We start from the raw sequence: 23,613 nt of genomic DNA, 5'->3' as shown, positions 1-23,613 counted from the left end.
AGCTACTATTTGTTTTTGTGTGGGCGCGTGTTTAGTTAATTCACCAACTAAGCATGCAATTTCTAATTCAATTTTACACGTGAAAAATTGGATTTTAGATAATGTATATCTTTTTTCTAAAAAAAAAACTATAACTTGATTGTTTAATAGTCATAATTTACCTTCCAAATTTATAATAAAATTGTGTTGCTGATTGTTTCACATGCAAGGCTTTTTCTATTCGGAAGAATCTCGGTTAAGTCCCAAACAGTGAATTAATATCAATTAAGTTTCTGACAAATTTTTTTACAAAATAAATTATAAATATCAATTTAAATGGTTATAATAAAAATTTAAGTTGCAATCTAAAAGTTACATTTAATATTTAAATACTCATCTGTAAACTCTAAGATTTATAATAATTTGAATTAATATTTTTAATTTATTTTTAAAAATTTTTTATCAAATACTTCACTAATATTAATTTATTATTTTGAGAGTTAACTATTATTTTTACTTTTTATTTTGATATTTAAAGATCTTGGACATTGCGTATCAGTATCATTTTGCAGACTGGAGAAGAGATTTGATTTTGATAAGGACTTGGTTGTCTTTTTGCCATCCGTTTTCATTCCTTTCGTCTTTTTACATTTGATTTGATTATTCGGAATTATTGAGATGAGATTTGATATCTTCCAATATCACACTTTGTTGGATTGATTAACAATCTCAGCCTTATTCACTTCATCATCTATCCGATTATTCTCTCTATTCTTCTCGGACTGTAACAATGGTAGCAAAAAACTCAAAATCCGATGATGTGCCTGCTCTTCCCAAGTACCTCATGGAAGACGAACAACTTTCCCAGGAACAAAAAGATCTCATTGCTACCTTGCCCACAGAACTGGGTTGGATCAACAACCATCTTTATCAATACAATGGTTTTTGGTTCACCACAACGCAATTGCAAGGAACTCTTAATTGTCAAAACCACTTTCAATGTCAGGACTCTTGACATCCTCCTTGTAACCTCTCCAAAAGCTGGTACCACCTGGCTCAAAGCCCTTATTTTCACCATTCTCAATCGCACGACCCATTATCCAAACCCACAACCAGACCCGACCCAAACCCAACACTTTCATCCTCTTCTCACTACAAATCCTCATGATCTCGTCCCTCCTTAGAAACCGTCTTGTACTTCCAGACCGCCATGCCTGACTTGAGATCTTTCCCATCACCGAGGCTTTTTGCAACCCATCTCCCATACATTTTATTGCCAGAGTCCGTGGAGCAGTCAAGGTGTAAGATTGTCTACTTGTGTAGAAATCCTAAGGACCAGTTTGTCTCCATGTGGCAATTTGCAAACAAGTTAAGACCAGAAAGTCAAGGGTTGATTAGCATCGAGCATTCATTTGAAAAGTTTTGTCAGGGAAAGACAGTTTGTGGGCCATTTTGGGAACAAATTTTGGGATACTACAAGGAGAGCTTAGAGAGGCCAGAGAAGAGAATGATTTTGAGGTTCGAGGATTTGAAGGGTGACCCGGTCAATGTTTTGAAGGACCTTGCAGAGTTTACAGGCTATGGTTTTTCTAAGGAGGAAGAGAATGACAATATTATAGAAAATATATTGAACCTTTGTGGTTTTGAGAATTTGAGCAATTTGGAGGTTAACAAGAGTGGAAAAGTGTGGCTTGGAATAGAGACTAAGGCTTACTTCAGACGTGGACAAGTTGGAGATTGGGAGAATTTCCTCACATCTAACATGATCAAGCGTCTTGATCTTATTACTCAAGAGAAGCTGGGAAAACATGGCTTCAATTTTTAGATCCATGTATGTTACTTGGACAATCTATCAATCTTGTCTACCATAAGCGAGGTTCGAGTAATACTTTATATATACCTATTGATTGACTGTTAGTTTGTGTTAATGTATAATGGTTTTCGTACATCGTACGTATTCTTTAGCTTTTAAATCTTTGATAGCTTCACTTGGGTGCATTTCATTATTTTCTGACAATGAGAGGTTAATTTTAGCTGTGTTTCTACTTTCTTATGATGATTATATGAAGTGTTGTGACGTTCATAGAACTTTCACATCTCTTGTGAAGCTGCTTTTCAAATGTTGATATTTATAATTAAATGTTAAGATATATGCTTGAGATGGATGTTTGGCATTTAAATATAATGCCTCCCACAAATTTGAAGAAGCTCTAGGCTTGTAATGCACATGTATACCAATGAGTAATGAGCAGTGTTGCCAAAACTGGACTGTACCAATATGTTCAATATTAGAATATCAATTTTAACTTATCATTGTAGTAACTTTTACTTGTTAATATATGAAGGATAATTAGTAACAAATTGGGATGTATGGATTTGGTAAATTTCTTTTGTAAATTGATAGTTAAATTTTAGCAAAATTTTTTTTTTTAAAAAAGAGCAAGAATGAGGATCAATATGAACCTGGATTGAATGTTTGGTAGTTTCATGGTAGATAGATAGTGGTCAAAGGAATCCAAAAGTGCAACCACCTTATGTGTGATAGTTTTGCTCTTCATGAGCGAAACTTTAGGGCCCTATTTGATTGGGGGGGAGGGGAGGGGCTCCTCTCCCTCCCCTCATTTGGTTAGGAGGAGGGGAGGGGAAATTTTTAAAAATTTTCCCTCCCCTCCCCTCTAAATTGGGGGGGAGTTTTCCTCTCCTCCCCTCCCCCTCTTCCCCCTCTCCCTCCCTTCCCTCCGCTCCTCTCACCTCCCCTCCCCTTCCTTTTCCTCCCCTCGAACCAAACAGACTCTAGATCTCATTTGATTATTGAAAAAGAATGAAGTATAATATATTGAAAAAATCAATACAAAATAAACTAAATCAATCTTTCTCTTCATAATAAGTATAATAAAACTCATTAATATATAATACAAATGTAAAAATCATCACACCTTTAAAAAAATTTATAAATCATGATACCTAATTACATGAATTAAATTATCCTCTCCTTTATAAATGTGGTTAACTATTTTTTTTATCATCTTATTTTTAATTTTATTTTTTCAATCCATTTCTTTTTAGCAACCAAACGGGATTTTAATTTCATCACCATGGCTGCATGGATCAGCCACCATGGATGCATGAATAGTCATCGGAAGGGCTGGATTGGTTGAGGCAGTCGAAGTGGATGCATGCCTTAATTTCTTGCAGGAAATAGGATGTGAGCTGAGAAGAGAGGGATCAACACTACTTACGCGAAGATGAATCACAAAGGTGGTGGTTAAAAGGGATTGAGAGGCGACATGAACAGTAGGAAGAGCCTTGAGAAAATAGGACCAATAGAAACTTGCTACGTGTCAATATTTTTGTCAAAAAAAAATTGACAGTCAACATATTTTAGAGCTCACATTAAGGTGAAATTACACTCTTTTTTAAGTTTAACCATGGTTTGTAAAATCGGATGAGACTGGCTGGGCAAACTGATGAACCAGCAATGTGTTCAATCTAATTTTTCACTTTATTTGGATATTAATCAATTCAAGTTAACCCAGGTAACTCAAGATTAATTCAGATTAGCTCGTCCAACTCTATGAGTTAGGCAGGTTGATCGGATTACATGAAATAAGAGAAAAAAAATTATAGAAGCCTCTTGCTAGTTGCCTCTTGGCTTTGATCTCTTACCCATGATCCACTCAAAAAGGACAAAACAGACCTTCGACATTTTCATCTACAAACTCCGTGTGTCCTTCAATTGTGGGTCTCGTCTTTGACCTTCTCGAGCTTGCATGGGTTTCGTGGGCAACTTTGCTTCACCACCAGCTTTATTATTGTTGTTTGTTGCTCACCATAGTCATTGTCTCATGCTAGTGGGGCTGTGCTCGCAAGACAAAGAAGCTAAACCAAAGGAAAGATGAAGAAGTGAAGAAATAAATGAAATGAATAATGCAATAATGGTATTCAAATTTCAAACCATGAGTACAAATTACAATAAATTTATTATTTTTTTATTCAAACGAGATGTTAGTTTTGCGGTCAGAACATCCCATCTTCCCATACACGTTTTTCTCTTTTTTCATTATATGGAAAATCAGACCGACTGGCTGGATCAACCCGTGAACCGGTGACCTAACCTTTCTACCGGTTCAATTTTCATCCAGACCCAGTTAGCAAGTAGCCCGATATGACTTGGCCAACCTGAGATCAACTCAATGTAAACTGGATAACCCAATGGATTAGCTAGGTCAATTGGGTCACATATTTTGCCTTCAAAAATTCCAAAAATTCTTATTTTGGCCTTCAAAATCCCCAAATTATGTTGTTTTGGGAGTTTTTTTAAAAAAGAAAAAATTGAAAAAGCAAAAGAGCAAAGAAGCTCCGTTGGTTTTGTTTTTGAATTCAAAAAATCAATCGATCAAACCCCACCCCTACTAGCTCTGAAGACTCATCCTTAGCCCTAAATCAAATTGAACCCCCTATCAGTCATCAACCATCATCGCTACCCGTTCTACCGTTGTCGCTCTCCTGGGCTCTTGACTTTCCTAGTTTGAATTCTATCTCTCTTGTCGTGTAATAGAAGTGCAGAACTCACCGTGATCTTGTTTAGAATGATATTGTTCTAAAAAAAATTTAAAATACTAAGCACCTCTTATAAATAAATTTCGGGACATTTTTGCTTTTTTAACATAATATCATATGTGAATTTTTAAATCTCTCAATTTCTGAGTGACGCTCACACTTTAACATGTTACATGATAAGCCAAGCTAGTGTTTTAGTTAGTTTTACCTGTTTAAACATTGTCCATAGCTCATGTGAACCCATTATTGGAAACTAACACGTACAATATTTTTCCCCCCAAATATGTGAAGGTAGAAGTATGAGGATCCACATTCAGTGCTCATCACCCTCAAGGAGTGATCTTGGCCCTTCATTTTATCTTAAAATAATCTCTATTGTTAATTTTAAATTAATTTTTAAATATTTTAAATATTATATTTGTGAAAATAAAAATTATAAAAAATTTTAATGTTAAATCTAGAATACTTTTGGCGCGTATTACATGATGAGGACTATCACACAAATCACTTCTACCAAAATTTGGATAACTTAGATTTAAATTTTTATTTTTATTTTATATTTATCAAAATAAAAATGCATAAAAAGATCAATTTTTTAATAAATCTGTTGATAATAAATATTGTTGATTTTATTAGTACAAATTTAATTTGAATAGTCTAATTTAATATAATATTTTTATATCTTTTATAAATTGACCATCCAAATATATTCTGCACAGTCTATATATAATTTAAATAATTTAATTTAATATTAAATTTTTTTTTATTTTTTATAAATTGATTATCTAGATATATTTTATAAACTCAATATTTACTAATAATTTTTTATAATTTTTATTATCACAAATATAATATTTAAAATATTTAAAAATTAATTTAAAATCAATGATAGAGATTATTTTGAGATAAAATGAAGGGAAGATTACTTTGAGAGTGATGAGCATTGATGAGTATGGAATGTGGATTCAAAAGTGTGAATGGAGGTTTGTGAGAGGTTCATGGATTTAAATAAGAGAGAATTTTATTTAAGGATTAAGGAAGCAACATATCTTCAAGTGGCTACTAAAGAATTCTAAAATATTAGTTTAGTCCTATGGAACTAAATTAAAAATAAGTTGAAAGTAGAAAAGATCAAAATACCTTCAGTTCAAATATTTAAAAAAAAAACACTAGTCATCGTCGCTAGTGACCAGAGCTTCGCTGGCAATGATAGCCACTGGACCACCATTGCCGGAGCTCCACTCACTGGTTGGACCACCATCGACAGTGGCTAGAGAATTATGGAGAATTAGGGCCTATTTGAAAACCTATTCTAAAAATATTTTGCTGTTCTCTAGAACAAGAGAACAAAAAAATTTGTTTCGTAACATATTTTTAAAAAGTGTTTTGAAGAACAAAAAAATAAAATATTATTTTAAAGAATAGAAAATAAAAATAACTTTTAGATGTTTTGTGATTATTGTTCTGGAGAATAAGAAAGAATAGAAAAGATACCTATTTTCATTATTTTTTTGTTCTCAAAACATGGTCTACAAAACACCAATTCTCAGAAAAATAAAATAAAAATAGTTTCAAATAGTTTCAAACAGCCATTTAATTTTTCCAAAAGTAGTTAAGGTGGGTGTAGAATCCAAGACTCCTTGGCTCACCAAAAGCTTTTAGACTACCAAGCCACTCAATTCATTCAATCATATAATGTATAAAATTGTATATAATTCATCAAATTAGAAATTTGAAAAATCTTATACAATTAAAGCCTTATATATTTTAACAAGTATGCTTAACACTGATAAGGGAGACCCAATTGTCATCACTTTCATTATCTGACAAATTCAATTTTTTATGTAAATTATATATTCATTTGACAAGTGATAATAGATAATTAACAAGTATTGTTGAGGAATTAACAAATATTAACAAGTAATTTGGTTGCTTTTTTGAAACAACAGTTAAACAACTATTGTTATGGTATTAACAAGTCAAGCTATGTAATTAACAAGTATTGTTGCTTAATTAATAAGTAAAGTTACATGATTAATAAGTAATGCAGTTTAGTTGAAGGAGTCATGGATTTGACAAGTAAATTCATGTAATTAACAAGTTCTATTAAGGTATTAACAACAATAGTTACGCGATTAACAAGTAATGTAGCTTTGTTGTAGGAGTCACGGACTTACCAAGAAGAGTTAAGTAATTGATAAGTCCTGTTAAGGTATCAATAAATATAGTTACACGATTAATAAGTAATTTATTTCTGCTTCAAAAATCGTGGGGTTAACGAGGAAAGTTAAGTAATTAACAAATTCTGTTAAAATTAACAAGTAAAGTTACGCAATTAACAAGTAATGTAATAATCAAGTAGTTTGGAAACAAGGTTTATTATACATATAATTTTATGCATTATATAAATAAATGGGTTGAATGGGTTGGTGGTTCAAAACTTTTTAGTGAATTAAGAGGTCTTGGGTTTTATACCCACTTTAGCCACCTTTGGAGAAATTAATTCTTCATAATTCTTCAGCCACCGTTGATGGTGGTTCAGCTGGCGGCCGGAGCTCCTGCGATGGTGGTCCAGCCGATGGTCAGAGCTTCAGCGATGGTGGTCCAGTTGTTACTGTTGCCAGCAAAGCTCCAATCACCGACGACAGTGGCTAATGGTTTATTTTTAAATATTTGAATTGAGAATATTTTAATTTTTTTATTTTTAACTTATTTTTAATTTGATCCCATAAAATTGAATTAATATTTTAAATTTTTTGAAAGCTATCTGAAGATTTATTGCTCCCTTGATCCTCAATCAAATTCTCCTTTTAAATAAACAACATGATTGCCTGACCAAGTTATAGGCTTTTATTTAAAATAATAATAAAAAAAGTTTCTGGGGGATCGTTGTCCTTTGTGCCAAGACAAGCGAACAGGGCTGCCAAAACCATTATTTTCAACTTTTATCTTTATTGTGATTAAAAGAGCTAAAGGACTAAGTAAAACAATTGCTTTTATAAACAATAAAAAAGCTGGTGTCCACATGTTTTAGGGAGCCTTTGGTCCAAAAGCTTATCTAAATGGGAATAGGATGCAAAATAGTGAAAATTTATTACTAAGGGTTCGTTTGAATTTTAATTGAATAGTAATTATTTATAAATTAATTAATTAATATAATTAATTTTAATTATAATTGATTATATTTTAATGCAATTTATTTATATATTTTTTTTTAAAATTATTTTAACATATGTTTGGATAATTTAGATGAATAAATTACTATAATTTAATCAGAATTAATTTTTTAATTGATGTATGTAATTAACTAATTATTTATTTAAATAAAATAATTGAGACAGATTTCTTGTTCGAAATTCTAATTGAGACAGATCTTTTTTGATTGATCTTTTTGATTCCAAATTGCATTTGCGATTCTAGAAGCAGCTTCCCTTAGCTTATGATAAAATCAATTAATTGCCTCAATAATCAATTATCACAAAAATTGACTGTTTGGGTAAAATTTTAAACCAAACCGGCAGTAAATAATAGCATTATAGTGGTTAAACAATTGTCGGAAACTCAGGTTGCCAAAGAATTGGCCTTCTGATGTGTAGATTATACATACATACATACAAATGTCTGGCCCTTTGATGCATTGAAAGTCGGATTTAAAGTACAGTGCCCAGTATCATTGCCTGCATGGCCCAAAATGTAGCATTTAAATGCTTATTTTTTTTAAAAATATAAATATTTTTAATCAAATATCACCTCTCAATGAAATAGTTATTTATTTTTAAATTAATTTTATTTTTATATTTTTTTTTTATTAAATAATTTATAATAAATATAAAGTCACCATCAATAAAAATACTTTTAAAAAAAAATAATGATTATATCTTGAAAGATTAAAAAATATTTTACAATTTAAATATCTAATTTCATAAAAAATATTTTATATTTTTAAAACAGAGAGAGTATCAATCTATTAGCCAGGGCACAGTCACGAGAACCACATTTTGAGACGATTAAGTTATTTTCCATGCTACCCGTGATCGAAATGAAAATTTTTAGATTAAAGTGTACCCATGACCCTCTAATTTTATATAAAACTTCAGTTTAGTCTTTAACCTTATAAAATATATTCTTAGCTTTCAGTCTTCTAATTTTAACATTGTTATTTAGTTTTAAATGATTTTTTTACCAATCACTATTATTTTATTGAAAATTAACTTAATTTATCAGCATATAAAAATGTCTTGCCAATAAATTAAAAGTTTTGAATGTTTTGTAAAAGGCTGAAAAAAAAGATTTTTATAAATTAATTAAGGGTTCAAAATAAAACAATTAAAAACTAAAGTGCACTTTAGCAAAGCATTTATTATAGTTTGAATGAAATTTTATGGGGTTCTCACATACAAAATTATCTCAAGAAAGTAATTCTAGAATGATATTCTATGGCATATGTTACAATTGGGAGAATAATAGTTAAGTCCCCAAGGTAATTAATTAATTCAAGTTATCTTCAATTAATTTAAGTTAAGCTCCAATAATTTCAGAATGCCAACAAAGTTGCCTGATCCTTTAGTAGCAATAAGTCTAATAGCTCCAGAAATTTGTAATTTCAACTCTCAATTCCTACAATTTTATAGTGATGCATTTGCAATTTATTTTCTAAATGTTAATAGAAAATACAAATATTCATCTTTATTGTTCAAAGATATACACTATATTGAGGAAGTAAGGTCTTTTGTAAATCTTTATAGTTGTTAGACTTAATATTTTCAAACATCAAATGTTAACATTTGTATTTTCTGTCAAATTTAAAAAACAAGTGACAAATGCATCATAATAAAGTTATAAAATAAAAGATCAAACGTGTAAATTCTTAAAGCTGCTAACTTAATATTTTTCAATGTTAGAGATGAACATTTGTGTTCGCTTTTAAATTTAGAAAACAATTATATATACATCACAACAAGTTGTAAAGTCAAGAACCGTTTTTGCAAATCTTGCTATTAGACTTATTATTACCAATGAAGGATTAAAGAATTTTGTTGGCATTTTAAAATTAATTAAAATTAATTAAATTAATTAATTTTTTAAAATTTAACTGTCATTCTTCTATTATAGTTTGTGATGCAATGTTAGAGATGGAGCCAGGAAAATGGATAAAATTTTACTGGGTAACCTGCCAACTGCAAAAAGTGGTATAGGATGGATTAGATTGGTTTTTTCTTTTCTTTTTTACACAACCGATTGATATTACCCTGCTCCACCTACGCTGCTTGTGGTGGGCTAACCTGTAATTGACCTGCTTTTTTAAAATTATATTTTATTTTATTTTTATTTAAAAAAAATTATAGTCGGAAATAAGGTTCGGGCCTGAAGGGCTAGGCCTGAACGTCCTGTTTAAATAAGGATTCAAGCTTTGAAAATAAATTTTTTTAAAGTAATCGAGCTTAAGGGCTTGGCCCTAATAAGCCTGTAAATAGAGCTCGGGCTCGGGCTGCCCTCAAGCCTTGTTAGTTATTTTTTATTATTATTATTTTTTTTAATAAAACACGTATTTGAAATCAATGACCTGCTCACCTGATCCTAATACATTATATTAATTTATTTTAATTTATTTTAAATTAATTTAATATAATTTAATAAATATCAGTGTATACTATAAATTTATGATATTTTTTATTTTTCTATAATTATTATGTTTGTATATTTATAAAAAATGAACTATTTTTTAATGAAGATTTAAATTTTATTACTAGACTTCGAATGTATGTTATTTAATTTCTAAAAAATTATGATGATTTTAATTTTTTAATTTTAAAATCTTTTAATTTATTTATAATGTTTAATTTAATTTTAATAATTTTTTATTTTTTTAAAAAAGGGGCTTACGGGCCTGACCTTGAGCCCTGAGTATAAGGGCCGGGCTTGAAAAATAGGAGTCAAATGAGAAATCGGGCTTTAGGGCTTAGGCCCTAAAGGGCCGAGCCCATAAGGGCCAAGCCCTTAAGGGTCGGGCCCGCCCGTATTCCTAGCTCTAACAATTATTGTTTTCCCCTTATTTTAAAAAAACATTTGTTTCATGTTACTTACTTAACTCTATAAGTTGATTTGTCATATATATATATATATAATATATATATAAAAGTAAAATCACAAGTAGCATTTGATGATGATAACAGTGTCCTTGGTAATGTTTTACTTTGTTTATTTTTTAATTTATAAATTTTTAAAAATAAATAAATTATCTTATCCTAAAATATCTCTCATTATCTCAACTTCCTAAAAAATATAACTGCAAATTAATAAAACCAATGAGTAATTAATTATAATAACAAATTGATTGTAAGTATATTACTATTCCTTCGGTCCTTTTTGTAAGTTATTTTATCAATTTTCATCAATATTAATGAAAATATAAGACATAAAAGTATATAGGATTCTTATATGCTGTGTATAAAAATTCAAAAAATAATATCATCTTACGTTTTTATTACTCTTATAAAGCTAATTTTAAAAAAAATATTTTAAATATATCTACAAAACTGTGCTGTGAGATGAATGGATTTTGTAAAATATGACTTATAAATATGAAACCGAAGGGAATATATATATATAGAATATATATATATATGTATGAAGGCTTGCTGAGAACTCTCCCAATGCATTGGATTCTTCTAACTAATCATAAACACTACAGCTTGATTTTGACTATGAAATGCAATTAATAGACCTGTAGTAGTTCACAGTTCCAAATGAATGCAGGAAATAAGTACAGTTTATATAATATACATGCAATGGATCCCACACAACCAGAGAGCTCGTTCATCAAGTGTGCAGATTTAATTTGTTGCCAGCTGAGAGGGACGTCATGACAGAGCTTGGAGATAACCTCGGTGCATTCTGCACCGAGTGCCCGGTGCGAACTTCGTTCCAGAAGACCAGGGTCTTATAATCCCCGAGTTATTAGCCTTGATGGCTACTCCGTTTGTATTTTCTGTTCTCAATTACTTATTGCTTCAAGCTTAGGCTTGCCGCAGTATCTTGAAAGGAAAAAAAAATAATAATAAAGGGATCAATATGCAATGGATCTGATCGATGGATGGTTCAATAATGTACGGATGACCATTGTGACAAACTGCGGGTCGTTTTCCGTCTGCTTAGGAAGTCTCCTTTGCATCAGGGGACAGAGGCAAATATGAATCGTTTAAATTTAATAATTTTTATTTTTATTTATATTTTATATTTTTAAAATAAAAATATATAAAAATTGTAAAATTTTTTAACAAATATATTTGTCAATTTGATAGTCTATATTTAATATGAATTATCTAAATTTAAATTAACTTTTTAAATATATTCTAGAAAGTGCAATATATTTTGAACAGAGCAATAAACTTATTAAAAAATTTTAATATTAAATTTAGATTATTAACTTAATAAACTTATTTATTAAAATTTTCATATTTTTTATTTTTATTTAAAATATAAATTAAAAATAAAAATAAAAAATATTAATTTATATAGTTTAGATTAACTAAATTTGCCTTTGCCCCTCCGCAGAAGCTGAGGAGGCTTCTCCTCGCGGAGGGAAGCCAACTCCAACAAACTGACAACGTAGAGACTCAAGGATTGACGGGGGAATTAAAGCAAAGCTATGCAATCATTATGTATATATAAATTGGGATATCAATTGGGAGTCAGTCAGTCTCATACTCTCATCTTATTTATATCTACAAATAAAAACTGAAATTAAAAATTAAACCAGGGCTCAACGTGGCAGTCGGGGATAGGATTTTAGAACAATAATCATAGACCATATGCTTGCTTCGAGCGTCATGGTAGGGTTTCTTCTGAAGAGGGTCAAGAGCAATAAAGTTCTAAGCTTGTATTGTACGTATACACTAATGAGTAATGAGCAGTGTTGCCAAAACTGGACTGTGCTGACATGTTCAATATTGAAATCTCAATTTAACTTATCGTTATAGTAACTTTTACTTGTTAATATATGAAGGTTAGTAACAAATTGGGAACTATGGATTTGATAAATTTCTTTTGGAAATTGACAATTACATGCGAGGGGAGGGAGGAACAAGATGAACAGTTCAGAGGGAGGAAGAGCAATGAGAAAGTCAGACGAAAGAAAACTTGCCACGTATCAATATTTTGTCAAAAAACAAAATTTAACCGTCAACTTTTTTCAGAGGTAACAGTGAGGCAAAATTATATTATTTTTTAAGTTTTAGGATGACATAGTTTTAAAAATATCTAAAATACGAGGCACTTTTCACAAAAAAATTTCAGGATATTTTCGTCTTTTTAACACTATCATATATGAATTATTAAATCTCTCTATTTATGAGTAACCCTCACATATATATTAACAAGTTACATGATAAGTTAAGCTTAGTGTTTTAATAAGTTAGTTTTACATGTTTAAACATTGTCCCTATCTCATGTGAACCCATTCGGAACTGACACGAACAAGCCCCCCGCCCCACCAAAAAAAAAAAAAAAAATCTGTGAAGGTAGAAGCGTGAAAGGAGGTCTGTGAGAAGTTCATGGATTTAAATAAACAACATAATTGTTTATTTAAAAAAAATGTTCCTCGGGAATCGCTGTCCTCGGTGCCAAGACAAACGAATAGAGCTGCCAAAACCATTATTTTCAACTTCAATCTTTTTTTTAATTCGAGTGACAATTATTGACATGAGGTTTTTTTAATGTTATTTTCAACATTGTGATATGTATCTTACGCAATAAGGAATGGTTAAAGAGACTAAAGGACTGAATGAAACAATTGCTTTTATTAGCAAAAGAAGCTGGTGCCCACATGTTTTTTCTAAATGGACAAAGGATACAAAGTAGCGAAGATTTATTATCAATAATTGCATTATAGTGGTTAAACAATTGTCCGTAACTCAGGTAAAAAAATAATAATAATTGTCGGCACCCATATCATGGAATTTTTTTTTTTCCTTTTTACCAAACCCGTACCAAGGAATTGGCCCTTTGGTGTGTGTGTCTATATAAAAGGCCCTTTGATGCATTGAAAAGTGGAATTCAAAGAACAGTGCTTGTTGGTATAAGGAAAAAAATATATATATATACATTGCCCAGTATTATTGGCTGCAATCTGCATTGCCCTCGACGCAGACACCAACTATCAGCCACGGCCCACGATCGCAAGAACCACATTTTGCTATGGTTACGTTAATTTCCCATACTACCCTTAACAGAATAAAAAAGTACCCCTTTCATCTTAAATTATAAGGCACTTTTAAATAAAATTTCATATATCAATAAACCTCATTAAATACACTTAATAACCTTATCTTTTTAAAATAAAAATATAAACTTTCAAAAATACCCATAATTTAATATATTTAAAAGAAAATAGATAAAAATTAATTATAGAGAGAGAAAGGATAATATTAAAATTGATGTATTCAATAAAAATTTTAAAAATGTCTTATAATTGAAGAGAGAGAGGATTTAGGTTAAAGAGTAGTTTTGGTTCTATAAATATAGAGTTCTACTTTAGTCCTTTAATTTTATAAAATATCTCAGCTTTCAAAGTTTCAATTTTCTAACTATAAAATTATTAGTTTCAAATAATTTTTTTCCAATCATTATTATTTTAAAATTAATTAAGGAACCAAAATAAAATTTTGTGCAAAATTAAAAGATTAAAAGTGCACTTTTAACCAAGTATTTGTCATAGTTTTAATGAAATTTTTACTTGAAGTTCTCACATTCTAAATTATCACTAGAAATTAATTATTAGATAGAAAAATATTTTTATTGTATATATTATAATTTGTTATACAATGTTAGAGATAGAGTTGGGAGAATGGGTTAGAATTTAGTTCGTTAGCTAGTCAACCCATCAAAAAGTGGTGAGATGGGTTGGATTTTTCTCAATCCATTTAAATGCAGGTTGATATGGCCTACTCCAACAAACTTGCTACTTTTTAAAAAATATATATAATTTTTAATTTTATTTTTATTTTAATAAAAAAGTTATTGCTTTGATCTTATTTTAAGAATAACATTTGTTTTATGTTAGAAACCTAATTCTATAAGCTTGATTGATCTTTTTTATAGAGAAAGAAGAATTTATGTGAAATAGATTATATACTTATATATACACTTTTGTTATTAATTTAATCAAATAACTTTGTGGAATTGCAGAAACAACATAAATTTGGTTTCTCATTTTTTGTTATCATTTTTATGTAGACAGAATAATTATGTAAAATAGATTATATACTTATATTTACAAGTTTTGAGATTAATATAATCAAATGTTCATTAAAGAGAACTTGTGGAATCCCTCTCCCCTGTGAGAACTTCTTTTCCTCTCTGCTACGAGAGCTGAGGGCTTATTCCTCTTCGAGTGTATGCAGCCAGTGACAACACCCATTGTGTCATCATAAGGCCATTTCGAAGACATTTTTCCTTCTTTTTGTCATGAGGCTGTGTGTGATAGGATCAATGTGCCTGTCTGTGTTATATAAGCTTGGGTATGTGTTTGCATGTTTGGATGATTATTATGATGGGTGAGAGTAGCAGGAAGAAGAAAACTTCAAAAAAGAGGTGATCTTAGAGAGTAGTCTAATAAGGAGGCTAGTGGAGGAGGTTCACTAGTGGGACGATTGTAAACAGACAAAAACCTTAACAAGGAGGTCGTTGAATCGATGATTAAAAAAGGATGGAGTGTTGATAAGGAGTTCAAGGTACATAATATAGAGAAGTATACCTTTTTGTTCCACTTTGCAAGGGTAGAGGATTATAATGAAGTTCTTAAGGACGACCTTGGTCTATCCAAGGTTTTTTATTTTTTGGTTAAAACTAGATGCTGGGATGAGCATTTATCGTTTATAATGAGGTTGACTTCTCATGATCTCCTTTCTAGGCACATTTTCATGGCCTTCAACATGGAGCTTTTGATTGAAATAATGTCATCCAAGTGCGAAATGCAGTCCACTAGAAATTTTTTATACGTCCAATGCCTTTTTAACATTTTCTATTTATATTTCATGAAGCAAGTCATGCCATTTATAAGGTCCCCTAATAATTTTTGTTATAATATTCACTAAATTGAAAAGATAGGCAGCTAAAATGTGATTTTTAACAACTGCAACTAATATAAGCTATAGCTGATGAGCAAAGTAATGCATATAAAATGTAGACGAATCCTCTCTCAAAATTAAACTTTTGAGACCACTAAATTCACATTGCATATTACCAGTGTACCATCCTAGATAATTTTGATACATAAGAAATTATTAAACATTTATCAAAAATTGAGAATTTAGAAAGTAAGTAAAATAATTTTTTTAAAAAAAGAAAACTTATCTAAAATAGAATAAATTATAAGAATCTATCTTCAAGCACGTATAATAATAATAATGATAATGATATATATACATATATAAGCAAAGTGCATGAAAGATTGAAAATAAATAAATATATTTATTTATATTTTAATTTGTAATATAAAATATATTATGTGTATATAAATAAATAAAAAGAAAAGAAAAATAAATAAATAAATATACGTGTGTGTCAGTACGTGCGCGGGTGTCAATATATTTATATTTGTGATGGTAATGTGAAAATATATGTGTGGGTATTTATAATATAGTGTGTGTAATTATAAAATGAAAAATCAAAGAACAAAAAGATAATAATAATAAGAGAAGAGGCCTTGGCTGTGGGCCCACAGCCCACTCCCCTCCCCATAAAATAATTACCCTAGTTAACATGAACGCACACACTACACCTTTTTGCTGCCGTACAGGAGAGCATGTTAGGGAGAGTCAGTGTGCGAGGCAGTAAGGAAAGGTAATACTAGTATAATCAGATATTTTACAGATGCCTTGAAGATTTATAAAATGATGTAAATGTTTTAAATGATTCGTTATGTCAATCTATTTTCTTGGTTTCTAGTTTCTAGAAGATGAAAAATCTAGAGTGTAATATTTAGAATTTTTAAATCTTTTTGTTAATAAAAAGTTATTCTAAAAATATTTGTAGATCTATTTTGAATTTTTAGAAAGTTTAATTTTTAGATATAAATTTTTTATAAGGTTTGAGGGCTTTTAGAGTAAGGTTTGAGACTTAAAATAAATATTTGAGATGAATAGAGACTAAATCACTTCTTTTGAATATACAAAAATTATTAGAGATATAAAAATAGCAAAACTATTCTATAAAAAAAAAGGGTATGAAATTAAAAAAATATTTTGGTTTCTTTAGTGTAGTTTTAAGGTCCTAAATAACTTTAGGATAACCTTATAGTATTTTTAGGATAATTCTTTAATAGTTTTAAATTATATATTAATAGTTTTAAATAAATATTTTTATATGTGAGTACCTTTTGTAGACTCTTATTGAGAGCTTTTACTACTTGGATCTGCTATATGGCTACATGTAAGCTTAAGAAGAATAAGTAATTTAGAATTTTTTCATGTGTGTGCCAACTATATTTACTGCGGTAACTTATACAAGTATGCTCTTTTATGTTTTGTCTAATTGAATACAATACCTATATATAAACTATATGACAAATTGTAAATGATGTGATTGTATAATTTAATGGGTTACTTTAATTTGGCTAACCATACTTGTGACTTATTGCCATAATTATTTGAGGAAATATATGTCCTTTAAAGCTTGTTGGTATGCATTCTAAATTATTGCATATGCATGTCATGCATTGGTAATAGGCTGAGAAGATGATGCTAATGATAATGTGGATGTTGACTTATACATAATTGTGACCATATGGTTTGTCTTCACTGTGCGCATAGTGGTTGACATTTTTTTTTCATAGCTCTGTTCCTCAATACTTACTTGACCAAGTTTGTAAAGAGGGAACATGCATTACTGTAGGACAGATTTTTAACAATGATTATTTTAAACTTTTAACGTCGGTTATTAAGGGGAAATAAAAAAATGGGTAGTAGAAAGTAAAGTTTTAACGTCAGTTAACTAACTGATGTTAAAAAACACTTTCAAAGTCAGTTATAAGTATAACTGATGTTGAAACATTGTGAAAAAAATAATTCAAAATGTTTTAAAAATTAGACTTTTAATAGTGATTTTTCAAAAACCATTATTATAAGTCTTTTTAACTACAATTATCATATATAAATGTTGTTAAAAGTAGATTTTAACAATGAGTTTTTGATAATAACTGTGGTTAAAAGTTTATTTTAACAATGGTTTTTGAAAATTCATGGTTAAAAGTTTATTTTGAAAAAAATATTTTTTTAATATCCTATACATCCACATCTAAAAAGATGAAAATTGTATAGATTGTAAACTGCTAGCTAGCAGAACCACAATCAATATATAACAAGTTACAACTACATTATATATTTGTTCAACTACTAAAAACTATAGAATTATGTTCAATCACTTTGAAAAGTATTCTTGAAGAAGTTGTTGAATCAAAATATCCCGAATGTCATCAATTTTTTCTTCATTATAAGGCTTTGTATTATCAAAAATCTAAACGATAAAATTAATCAGAATAATTAAAGGAATTAAATACAAAAATTTGAACTAAAATAACAAAACCAAATGCCTCTTGTAATCTTTCAATACTTCCAATTTGAATTATCTCATACATGTAATGAATAACATAATATCTACATTATGTGCTTCCTAGTTTCCTACGGCACTAAAATAAATTGAAATTTAAAATTAAACCCAAACATGCAAATAATAATTAAATATGAAAGTTAGAGGTTCATACTTACATTTGGGTAAATTCATTTCACCGATTATTTTTGCTTGCATTCTCCAAACGTGAGCATATAATATATTTCAAGTGCATTATTATCATTTGTAAATGAAAAAACATTACAAAAGTATAAATATATCTAGAAATAAAATTTTATATAGATAAAAGTTTACTTATTGAAAATCCATGTTAACTCCTTGCTTGGTGTTCTGCCTAGAAAATAAAACCAATATACTACACCTTGATTTGGACAAATAACACAAAGTGACCAATGGTAGCTGCAGCATATAAAAAATTTAAATGAGTATTAGATAACACACACACACACACACACATAAATACACATTCATGAATAAAAAATACTTGCCTATCAATAATTGGCATTAGATAACATGGCATTTTCGTGTCTGACATATGATTCATCACATATATCATCCTTCTATGTACTACATTGTGAGCTTTTTATATAGCTTCGTGGCACAAAAATTCAAATGTATTTTTTTTTCATTTCGCAACAAATATTATAGAGGTACCTATTATTTAAATGAGATCAAAATGTTAATGGCATGAAAATAAAATGAACTAAATTTAAAAGTATACAGAAAAATCACAAGATTCCTAATTTAGTCCATAATATGTCTAGCTCCTTTAGATTTAGGAACTCCTTGAGATTTGTCTTATGAAATCCAAGATCATATCCCCTTTCCATAGCCATGACTCCAAGTGGCATTTTAACAGTAATGCCTTCTTTCATATGTTTGTAAATTTCATGCAATTATGCCAGGCAAGGAAATTTTACAACATTTTTAGGTTCCTATTAAAACATAAAATAAAAAAGTTATATAAGTAATTAAATAACTCAAAGAAAATAACATAATGTTAACTTATTTTTTTACCTCTGGCAATGTTGTTTCGATTTCTAACATAAGATTTTTAAGCCATAGAATAAAAAATCTTTTGCTTGGCCTATTGTTGTAAACTTGGAAGCGGAAAATGGCAATTGTACATCATTCTCACCCTTTCAAACACGTGTAATTGTCACCCTAACTTGGTCCTCTTTAATCTTTTGATAATGAATTGTGGACCAAAACTTGTATACTTGACCTTTTTCCAACTACGATTTATTATTTAACTACCTAATTAATCAACATAAATAATACTATAGATAAATTTTTTCTCACTTAATTTCAAAAATTTTGGCAGATTTCCCTTAAAAATAGGACCTTTCAAAATTTCAACAAAAATTAAATTCAACTTAGATCTCAATAACAATGAAATTCAAATCAAACTCCCAAGCCAATAATATATTATATATATATATATATATATAAATTTTACAAAGATTAGAAAAAATTTTAACAGAGCTTCCCCTTAAAATAAGATCTCTCAAAATTTTCAACAACAATTATGTTTAATTTAAATCTCAAGCAACTTAAAAATTTAAGTAAATTAAATAAATTTAAACATATAACGATTTCTCTAAACAAGTATAGATTCCATTATACTATCCAGCAACATTCATCTAAAAAAATTTATCATAAATAATTTAATTCATCTAAGCAAGTACAAATTTCATTCCTTTATCCAACAACATTCATATTCCTCACAATAAATTTAATTCCTCTATCCAGAAACATTTTACAGAAAAAAAGAGTTACATTAATTATAAAATAATAAAAGCAGCAAAAAATTATACATATATATATATATACACATCTCCAGTCAAGAAAATTTTCCTAAATCAAAGAAAAAATAGAAAAAAAATAATGATACTTATTTGTAATTTATAGGCACGAAAATGCAACCTAAAAAACCAACTTGAAGCAACATCCAACAATGGAGGAAGAGGAAGAAGCATCAAATGGAAGATTCACTTACAATAGAAGAAAGACTAAAGCAAATGGAGATCCAAATCAAAGCATGAGCTTTAACCACAAAGAGAAATGAGGAAAATGTACCTCAAAAGCCCCAAAATCAAAGAAATGGAGACAGAAATAGTTTCAAAGAAGGAAAATGGCTTCACAACAGTAGTAACAGAATTGACAAAAGCAGTCAGAGGCTTCTACAGGGGCAATAACAGTAGCGACAGCGGCGCACAGTGACTTCAACAGAGGCACGGTCAGTTCGGTCGTAGTTCTTCGGCGTCCGCACAGCACTTTAGAACTGAGAGAGGAAAGAAACTTGGAAATTTTGCGTCGCACTATCTGTTCATATTTGTTTATAAATTGCAAAAGGAAACGACGTTGGTTCTATGGAGAAAGACGTCAGTTTATGTTTTTAATGTCGATTCTTTATAGAAGCGACGTTAAAAACTTGCTATTTTTTTTACACATCAGTTTGCTTAGATAACCGATGTTAAAACACTATTTAACATCAGTTATTAGATAACTGACGTTTAAAGTGTCTCATTCTAAAAGAAAATTTTTGTATACTTACAATTTTGTCACCACCTTTTTTTTAACAACAGTTTTTTAAAAAATCGACGTTAAAAGGCGTTGTCAAAAGCATAATTTCTAGTAGTGTATGGGATAGTGACATCTCCTATTGGATTTTTTGAGGAGGGGAGTTTAGTTTGGTACTTAGGCTTTGTACCTTTGCATATGATCATATGTTGTATATAATTATTATGAATGATGGCTTGTAAATTATTGTGCTCATAATTTAATATTGATGATGAAATTATATGTTTGCATATATTATTAATGTGTGTGGTTGTAAGTTCGCATATATATGGTAAAACTCTGGGTTACTGTGACGTTAGTACTTACTCCTCTCTTTAACATTTTAGGTAAGCTTAACGAAGTAAAGGAAAAGCATCTGGAAACTTGGGGCTTAGCTTGAGTAAGCTTTAAGTCCCTTTTTAGTTTGTAGAATAATTATTTTCTAGTATAGGACTCATTGTTAATTTGGGTCAAGTTGAAAATTGTTTCTTATTTATTGATGATTGGCAAGGGTAATGCTAGCTGAGGCTTAAGGCCATAGAAATTGCATAATAGATCTATTTAAAGTAAATATTCTAATATAAAATTCTAAGTGTCGAGACATTTATTGAAATAAATATCTAAGTATTTATGAAGGGATGTGACATGTAAATCTACAAGCTTTAGTAAGCATAGACTTTTGTGTAATGGAATACTTATTTTTGGATTCTTTTTTATCTGTCATGGTAGACTCTTTTTTATTATGGTAGGGTGTTATTTATGATTTTAAATAGTAAGGGCTAACTTTTATAATCTTAGTAACCTTTTTAAATAGTTTTATCATTTCTAGTAAGACTAAATTTTTAAATATCTATTTATTAGATGAATTTCCATAACCATGATAGTTCCCTAAAATACAGATTAACTCTTTTCCTCTATAATCATTTTTTTAAAATAAATTTGAGAATTGGCTTTAAATCATTATACTATGGTAATTATTTTTATTGGTTTAAATATTTTTATTACCATGGTATTTGGTTAAGTTTTTAGTTAGTAAAAATTAGGGTGTTACAACCAACACCGCCATAACCTTGCCCACATATTCTTGCTATACTTAGCCCAAAGTTAGATAACAACTCTTGAACTTTCATCTTTAATGACAAAGCAGTAGTCTCCTTAACTTGCACTATACGAAGAAAATGCTCAACAATACATCTATTTTTATCAACATAACGCAAAGCAACAACCATTTGCTCCTTATTTGATTCATGGTGTAACTCATCAACAATAATAGCAAAACAATTAATCTCCAAGATCAAGAATAATAGCATTAGCTGTTTCAACTGCAACAGCTTTAATAATATTTGTTTGAATTTCATGGAAAGTCAATCAACCATTTTTAGGAGCATTTTTTTCAAAACAACTTGATTGATTGATTCATTAAGTCACTAAGAAAGCTGAGAAGTTCACAAAAATTACCTTAATTAGTATACTTACTAAACTCATCATGACCCCAAAAAGCTAATCCTTACTTTAACAAAAAGTAGACACAATCAATTGATGCATTCAAATATCTTTGATATAGGTAATGAACATGTCTAGGTTGCTTAAAAATTGCAACTTCAATGTGTTAATTTTGATTCGTTACATCTTGACACTTTTTTTCAAGCAATATTATGAGCATTGTTAGGACCTCCAACATGGGACATAGCTTTTCTTTTTTTATTCCAATTTGTAAATCCCTATGTCCCAAATATATCACCACCCAATTGCTTTTCATGATCAAGTCTAAAAAGATAACAACATAAGCAAAATCTGCATCATTTTTAATACTATATTCCAACTAGTTGCTAAATTCTTTAAAAATTGATGAGTGGAACATCATTCTAATAAGAACTCAATGCAAATACTCTTATTAAGCATTAATTTTACACGTTTGCTTAATTTGAACCGAACAAAAGTAAAATATGAACATATTGTGTAAGATCTAATTAATGGATTAGATAAGGCAAATCTAGTGTATGTGATAAGAAACTAAACAAATACATTTTAGCTGCATACTTGATTCGATTATAGTCGCCAAGTTACCTGAGCTAGTCAACCTCTGTTTTATTGTTTATTTACCTTGAGGTTTTAGAGTTATGCAACTTTTGGTGGGAAAGAACACAACGAGTTTGGGTTAGAGAGGGGAGCCAGCAATAGATTGTGTGTCAGGCCCATTAAGTATGTGATCATTTCACATAAAATGGGCTTTAAAAATTCAGGCAGGACCACCAATTATGTTTTCACAAATCAATAAAAATATTCAATGTAAGCCCACGTATAAATTTCTAACGCATGGCAATTAAGATATGCAAGCCACTAACTCTACAATTCTTTTCAAAAGATTAACTTGGAATTACTAATTATCTATCATATCATCTTCTTAGATCATACACTCATGCTATTTGATAGGTTACTCAAAAAAGTTGAAAGTCGGCAGTGTAGTGGTGCAACCTATGTCGATTTTCACGTGAAACTGATACATGATTGTTTAAGAATAATTTTCTAAATATTTAATTCAAAATAAAACAATTAAAACAGGGGGCTATAGAACCAGATTACTGCACACAGTAAAAATCAATCTTAAAACAATCATGCATATAACATCTTTCCTAATAAAAATGCAATATGTCTATAATAGATTCCAAATTAAAGGCATTCTAATGGTACGAAAATAATGAATTAGGTGATTGAATGATTAAGGAAACAAAATTAAGTTTGAAATGTTTCAAAAAAGCTCATCAAAATGGGAAAAGAATCCCAATTCCAGGCTAGTGAAAAGATTAGAATCACTTAATGTAGATGAACCCTGCTTTCAGATAGAAAAAATGCATTATTATGCATGATTAAACTGTTGAAATTGAC

General features: G+C 29.5%; 1 protein-coding gene across 1 annotated transcript; it reads left to right on the top strand.

Moving 5' to 3' along the window:
* The first annotated feature begins 739 nt into the window (after positions 1 to 739).
* LOC129321412 (cytosolic sulfotransferase 17-like) lies at positions 740 to 3,284 on the top strand. The gene is made up of 2 exons (XM_054967172.1): positions 740 to 1,855; positions 3,046 to 3,284. The coding sequence occupies exon 1, from the start codon at positions 1,190 to 1,192 to the stop codon at positions 1,802 to 1,804; it is 615 nt and encodes a 204-aa protein (XP_054823147.1). The 5' UTR covers positions 740 to 1,189; the 3' UTR covers positions 1,805 to 1,855; positions 3,046 to 3,284.
* Positions 3,285 to 23,613: the final 20,329 nt, after the last annotated feature.

The sequence above is a fragment of the Prosopis cineraria genome, unplaced genomic scaffold (genome assembly GCF_029017545.1).
Source record: "Prosopis cineraria cultivar Desert tree isolate PC_DT_omini unplaced genomic scaffold, ASM2901754v1 PC10, whole genome shotgun sequence".
NCBI classification, from domain to species: Eukaryota; Viridiplantae; Streptophyta; class Magnoliopsida; order Fabales; family Fabaceae; genus Prosopis; species Prosopis cineraria.
Note: the sequence above shows the minus strand (reverse complement) of the source record. Positions and strands in the feature narration are given on the sequence as shown.

Coding starts and splice junctions, on each gene's coding strand:
- LOC129321412 (XM_054967172.1), top strand. CDS start 1,190: ATGCCTGACTTGAGATCTTTCCCATCACCGAGGCTTTTTGCAACCCAT.